The 7,248-nt window shown below is 50.6% G+C and overlaps 1 protein-coding gene across 1 annotated transcript in view; it reads left to right on the top strand.

Moving 5' to 3' along the window:
* Positions 1-1,018, top strand: part of Tnfsf14 (TNF superfamily member 14) — a 3,803-nt gene extending 2,785 nt beyond the window's left edge. The window contains exon 4 of the mRNA XM_005371123.2: positions 594-1,018. Within this exon, the coding sequence (XP_005371180.1) occupies positions 594-1,018 (425 nt within the window). The remainder of the gene's footprint in view (positions 1-593) is intronic.
* Positions 1,019-7,248: the final 6,230 nt, after the last annotated feature.

Below are 7,248 nucleotides of genomic sequence, written 5' to 3'. Positions count from 1 at the left end.
CACACACACAGACACACACACACAGACACACACAGAGACACACAGACACACACACAGAGACACATACACACAGACACACACACAGACACACACACTCTCTCTTTTTGAGCCAGGATCTCAAGTAGCCTGAACTGGCCTTGAACTGCCCGTTCAGAGGACGACCTTGAACACCTGGTCCTTCTGTCTCCCAGGGAAGACAGGCGTGTGCCACTACCTAGTTTATTCTGTGCAATGTTTGGAGCACAGGGCCTCCTGGGCAGGTGTTCTGCCTCTTCAGCCCCAACCTCATTTCTAAGTATTGACACTTCACTAGGAAACTTAGGCACCCCTTCAGTTTCCTCTTTGGTATCCAAGTGGCTTTGCTTCTCTCTGCCTCAGTTTCTCCCCCTGCAGAAGGAGATGGGGATGAAATGAGTCAGGATACATCATAAGCAGATCACTTTGCTCCCCTGCTCCTCAGAGTCCCCCACCTACAGGATGGGAGAGGATTGAGTCAACCCAAACAGCCTAATACAACAGTGGAGCAACAGACAGGGCTAACAACTAGCATAAGGTCACACAGCTGACCGGTTCTCTCTCTCTCTCCTTCCCAGGGGCCAACGCCAGTTTGATAGGCAAGGGTGGACCTCTGCTATGGGAGACTCGCCTTGGCCTGGCCTTCTTGAGGGGCCTGAGATATCACAACGGGGCCCTGGTGACCACGGAAGCCGGCTACTACTATGTGTACTCGAAAGTACAGTTGAGCGGCGTGGGCTGCCCCCAGGGCCTGGCCAAAGTCCCTATCACACACGGGCTGTATAAACGTACATCCCGCTACCCCAAGGAGCTAGAACTGCTGGTCAGTCGGCGGTCACCCTGTGGCCGGACCAACACCTCCCGAGTCTGGTGGGACAGCAGCTTCCTGGGAGGCGTGGTGCACCTGGAAGCGGGGGAGGAGGTTGTGGTTCGTGTACCTGGGGACCGCTTGGTCAGACCACGGGATGGCACCAGGTCCTATTTCGGAGCATTCATGATCTGAAGGCCGTGGTGACGACGGATTGATGGGAAGGGGGCGCCTCTCCAAGACAGACCTCAAACCCAGCAAGCAGGGATCTTGGAGGTTCCCCTTAAGGATCTCCAAATTCTGCAGGTGGAGCTCAGGGACCATGTAGAATGCTGACCTGCCTTGGTAAATCTTCAAATTGAAGACTTGGGGTGTGGACCCCAGGAATGTAGGGTCAGCCCATTTGCCTGATATTCAGGAAGAAAGAATAAAGCTGGGGTATTTATGTGTCTGATGACCACTGTGGACTTGGAGTTTCTGGGCTTATAGGTTGGAGACAAGAAACCTCCTCAGGGTGTCAGGGGAGTTATATCACCGGGACCCTGGCCACTCCCACAGATCGTCTGCATTTGGTTTCCAGCCACCAGGGCAGCACTGGCTAGCTGGCTGTGACTGGCCTGGGACCAGCTCTTGAGCACACGAACCCTTCAGGGATACTCTGACGGGACCTCGGCACTCAGCCCAGTGCGTGGCTACGACAGACTCTCCAGAAATGGTGGGGAAAGGAAGGGAGGGAAGGAGGGAATGCCGAAGAGAAGGAAAGACGAAAGGTAGAAAGAGAGGAGAGAGGTGACCCCCTCCAGAGCACTTTATTGAACGCACTTAGACCTGCAGGATGCCTGGAGCTGATGGGGTGGGAGATGGCTCAGAGGATAGAGAGCTCGCGGCTCTGCCATGAGGATCCAAGTTCAAATCCCCAGAATCAGTACAGAGACAGATGTGGAGGTGGGCACCTGCAACCCCATCAGTGGGGAAGGGAGGATGAGCTTGCTGGCCAAGCAGTCTAGCTGAATCCGTGAGCTCCGGGTTCAGTGAGAGACCTCCTCAAAGAAAGCAGACATCTGAGGCTGTCCTCTGGACCCCACGTGCAGGACACACACAGAATAAATAAAATAAAATAAAAAAAAGATTTTAAATAATAGTATTTGAGAAGCTCTTTATTGTGAATGAAATTTCTGTCCCACCAGGTCCCACAGCTGTTCAGTCCCAAATGAACACACAGAGGCTTATGTTAATTATCTTAAACCGCTTGGCCTGCTGCTTGGGCTTATTGCTAACTAGCTCTTACAATTTAAATTAACCCATAATTCTTGTCTGTGTTTAGCCACAAGGCTTGGTACCTTTTCTCAGTAAGGCATTCTCATCTCCTCTGCATCTGCGTGGTGACTGTGTCTCTGCCTTTCCTCTTCCCAGAATTCTCTTAGCCTGGTCACCCAGCCTATACTTCCTGCCTGGCTACTGGCCAATCAGCATTCTATTAAGCCAATACGAGTGACAAATCTTTACAGTGTACAAGAGCATTATCCCACAGTACTTTGTATCTTTAATCATTTGTCTTCTTCTGTTTGTTCATTTTGTTTCAAGACCAGGTCTCAAGTAGCCCAGGCTGGCCTTGAGCTCTTGACCCTCCTGCCTCCATCCCCTGAGTGCTGGGCTGACAGCTGTGTTCCACCATGCCTGGATAAGCACCTTGCATAGATTATATCTTCTTTAGTTTTTTTTTTATATTCTTGAGGCAGAGTCTTGAGCAACCCTTCTGCCTCAGTTTCCCCAGCATCTAGAACTGCAGCTGTGTGTTACCCTCGCTGAATATCTGTACAGAGAAACCTAAGGCCTGAGCAGAATATGTTGCCCCACACCTTCTAGATGGAGAGGCCACACCCAAGAGGGACAGGACAGCCTCCCTCTGCCCAGGAACCACAGCCAGTCTGAGCTTACTTTCCACCCCCTGTCCTTGCAACGCCACCGGTGGGAGGAGGAAACACCTCCAATACCCAGCCTCACCCCACACTGGAGTTTCCTGTATGCTCATCGTGGTCTGTTTCCGTGGCTTTGATGAGACCAAGGTGTGGGGACAGTGTATTTATAAAAAGCTGCCAGCAGCCAGCAGTTTCCGTCTAAAGAAGAAGAAGAAGAAAATCATTCTTGAAGGTGTTTCTCAGTTTGAGGAGAATAGAGGGAGAGGTTGTGGGTGAGGGTGGAAAGAAACAAGGAGAGAAGGTAAAGGGGAGGGGAAGGATGAGGAAAGAGACGGGGACCCCTAGGAGACGTGGGTGACTTCAGGTAAGGCCTAGAGGCAGGAAGTCCTTAGCCCAGTCATTGACCTATTTCTGATTATCTTCCACCCCTGGGGCTCTACTACCCTGCTTCCTGGAACCCCATCCTCCCCCTAGGCAGTCACCCACCCCTCTTCCCTTCACCTTTTACCAAGACCCAAAAATAACGACGGTATAGCAATGTCTTAGGATGGCCAACTGACACCACTGTGTTCAAATGGGAGACATGACATCATTGCAGAGAAATCAGACGGTTCTTACGCTCTGGAGTTGATGCTCCTAGTTCAAATCCCTGCTTTGCCACTTCCCAGCTGGATGTCTTTGAGATCCATCCTTGGCATCTTTGGGCATCAGTTTAGCTTGGGCTGCAGTGAGCTCTTTTATCTTTGGTAGCACTATTTTTCCTCTAAGTGTGGTTGTCGCTGTGCTAGACATGTGTCTCCCCAAAGGTGGTACTTTGGTGCCAGGTATAGGGTACCTCCTGGCAAATTGTTGGTCTCCAAGAGACCACCAAAACAATGCAAACTATTGCTGTTGCTCTTTGTTGCCCACCAGAACGTGATAAGACCTTATCAAGTTGTCTTGTGCAGCAAGCCCCAGTTAAATGCTTCCTTCATAAGAGTTGCCTTGGTCATGGTGTTCCTCACAGCGGCAGAACAGTGGCTGAGACTCTCAAACAGGCTGTTCTCTCTGGACTCAGGAGTTATCGAGGACAAGGGCATGAAGGTTGGAGTATGGAGGTCCTGGAGGAATTGGAGGGGGAGTGACATGAATATGATAAAAATGAACCGTATACTGGAATCCTCAAACACTAAACACCATGTGGGGCTTGTCGGGAGCCCACCGGACAGTTGGGAGCAGGCCCTCTAAGGAGAGAATGAAATGTGCTCCCTTCTTTCTTCCTCTCCCACTTCCCCACCATGAAGCAATTGCTCCCTCTTAAGGTATTCCCACCATGCCATGAACCAGGAAGCCTTTTCCTCTTTATACTTTGTCTCTGCCGTTTGTTGTCGAAACAGAAAACCGACCTGGCTGTGATTGTACACACCTTTAAATTTCTGATTGTCTCAACTATTATGTCAGAGGTGCCAACATTAGTGTGTGTGTGTGTGTGTGTGTGTGTGTCTGTGTCTGTGTGCATGTGGCATGTGCTTGCAGTAATAGACATGTGTCCATGTGCACTTATGGATGCAGAAGCCAGCAGCCAACCTTGGAGTCATTCTTCAGGCGCCATCCACCCTTGCGGGCTGAGTAGGTGTCTGTTCATATATCCTCAGTAACTCAACAACCAGGATGCTGGGAGTGGACACCAGCTGGGAACCATCCCTTTAATCAAATGCTCTTTCCCTGGACTATTGAAGTTCCAGACAGCTTAGGAAGCCCTGAGCTATAAAGAGTGGAAGAAAAAACTGACTGGTTCACAGATGCAGGTGTCCAGGTGCAGGTGTCTAAACACAGGTGTCCAAGTGCAGGTGTCTAAGCACAGGTGTCCAGCTGTAGATATCTAGGCACAGGTATCCAGCTGTAGATATCTAGGCACAGGTGTCCAAGTGCAGGTGTTTAAGCACAGGTGTCCAAGTGCAGGTGTCTAAGCACAGGTGTCCAGCTGTAGATATCTAGGCACAGGTGTCCAAGTGCAGGTATCTAAACACGGATGTCCAGGTGCAGGTGTTCAAGCACAGGTGTCCAGGTGCGGGTGTCCAAGCACAGGTGTCCAGGTGCAGGTGTCTCATCAGATGTCCAGGTGTATGTATTCAGGCATGTGTGTCCAGGTTCAGGTGTGCAGGCATGTGAATTCAGGTGCAGGAGTCCAGGCACAGGCATCCAGATACATGTGTCCAGATACACTGTCCACACATGTTCCAACTGCCAATCATCTCCACTCTGGCACCTGTCACCTATTGCCAGCTGAGCAATCTCCATCAATACTGAGCAGAATCTTGCTGGGTAGATTCTTTTTTGTTGTTGTCATTGAGCTGGGAAGTTCTTTGAGGCTGCCCAGAGACGCCCCTGAGTCACTTCCTGTGGGGAAGCTCCACAGATGCCTTATGGGGAGCAAGAGTCAAGACACTTCCATCTTCGAGTTCCCCCAAACCCTTCTGAGAGGATTTTAATGTTTCCATGGCTCTTTCCAAAAAACAAAATGTGAATTATTTGCCCTGTTACAGACTAAATTGTGCGTGGCTCCCCCAAAAACACGTGATGAAGGCCTGACATGCACTCCCACACCTGTTTTTGCTCTGATTTGCTGTCTGTTGCTGTATCAAATGCTGTCCATGAGTAGCATGGGGAGGAAAGGGCTGATTTGGCTTACACTCCCAGGTCACAGTTCATCGCTGAGGTATGAACCATGGAGGAAGGTTGCTGCCCGACTCCTGCTCATGGCCAGTGAGCTTCATTACACATCCCAGGCCCAGCTGCCTAGGGGTGGTGCTGCCCACAGCAGGCAGGTCCTCCTACATCTACCATCAAGCTGCTAAATGTGGGATGACTTCCCAGCGTGCCTCTGTGAAGACTCCGCTGTGGAGGTCGGTAGAGTGGGACGACTTCCCAGCGTGCACCTGTGAAGACTCCGCTAGACGGAGGTCGGTAGACAGCAGTAACCCAGTATGAGTGGAGACTGGAGGGCGGCTCAGTGGGATGTGGCCCAGGTCAGTCAGAAGCCAGACTGGAGAAGGAGTCTACCGTCTGCTGCTGTAACAAAATACCCGAGCCTGAATACTTTACAAAGAGAAGAGGGTTGGTTGATCTCACAGCTCAGAAAGTTCGGAGCCTGTGCCAACACCGTGACTTGATGTCAGACACCATGGTGAGGTCCCTAAGGCTTTTTAAAGACCTTGACTCTGCTAAACCTAAGATGTGTGGTTTCAACTGCAGAAAAAAAATCAGTACAAGTAGGGTTAGGGTTTTAGTCAACAGAAGGGCAATCAAAGACAGACTAGGGTGAGACACAGCAGATACAGCCCTTATCCGGCCCCTCCTGCTTGCTCCCTCCCCTCCCTTCCATTTCCTTTTCATTGGGATTTCTCCTTGAGATAGATTCTCACTCTGTAACCCAGATTGGACTGGAAATTAAAGAAATTCTCCTGCCTCAGCTTCCCGAGTGCTGGAAGGACCAACGTGAGCCACTCTGCCCAGCCTGCTTGGTTGGCACAATCCGTTTGTACGAAACCTTTAAGTTGAGATATCCATCTCACAGATAAGTGGCAAAAATTCAGACCAGCTACGGTGGTGCCTAGCCTCCACCTAAGCCTGCAGGAGGCTGACTCAAGAGGACTGAGAATTTGTGACCAGCCTGGGCTACCTGGTGAGGCCATGTCTGAAACATCAGCTAATGGATAAAATGTAGGTTCCTGTGGAGTCAGAGGTTCTCTCGGCACTGGGCTGATCTCACTCTCTGGTGGGCGGGTTGTGCATCACAGGGTATGGAGAAACCTCTCTGGTCTCCACCCACTCCCCAGCCAACCACAAACACCCCAGATGTCACCAAGAGTCTCCTGGAGGAACCACCGAGGGACATGATCACATCTGGAAGTTTCCTTTTCCGTGACCAGCCTCTGGTGGCTTCCGCAAACACTTAGCTTCCTTCCTTGGTCTCCCATGAGCAGCAAAGGGAACACATTGTCACCAGCTCGGCAGTGTGATTTATTACCCGGCATGCCAGGCTTTTAAATGTGTGTGGGTGCTGTATATTATGTTATATATATTATATTATATATAATATATTATGTTATATTATATTATACCCCCATAGACATCCGTTTCCCATTGCAAATGCTGTGTGTGTAGTTTGTGTGCACATGTGTGCACGAGTGTGACTGAGAAAGAGACCTCCTGTGCCAGAATCACTCCAGAATCTTCCATTGTGACTGACTGATTTCAGTCAGCAGAATTGTCTCCCCCTCTGCCTCCTCCCTCCATCTTTTCCTCCATCTCTTCCCCTTCCATCCCTTCTCCATCTCCTCCTCCATCCTCTCCTCCATCTCCTCTTACTCTATCTCCTCCTCCATCCCCTCTTCCTCCATCTCCACCTCTATCTTCTGCTCCATCTCCTTCTCCATCTCCTCCTCTTCCATCTCCTCCTCCATCTCCTCCTCCTCCATCTCCTCCTCCTCCTCCATCTCCTCCTCCTCCTCCATCTCCTCCTCC

The sequence above is a fragment of the Microtus ochrogaster genome, unplaced genomic scaffold (genome assembly GCF_000317375.1).
Source record: "Microtus ochrogaster isolate Prairie Vole_2 unplaced genomic scaffold, MicOch1.0 UNK98, whole genome shotgun sequence".
Taxonomy (NCBI): domain Eukaryota; kingdom Metazoa; phylum Chordata; class Mammalia; order Rodentia; family Cricetidae; genus Microtus; species Microtus ochrogaster.
The sequence above is the reverse complement of the archived record's forward strand: the minus strand, read 5'-3'. Positions and strand labels throughout refer to the sequence as shown.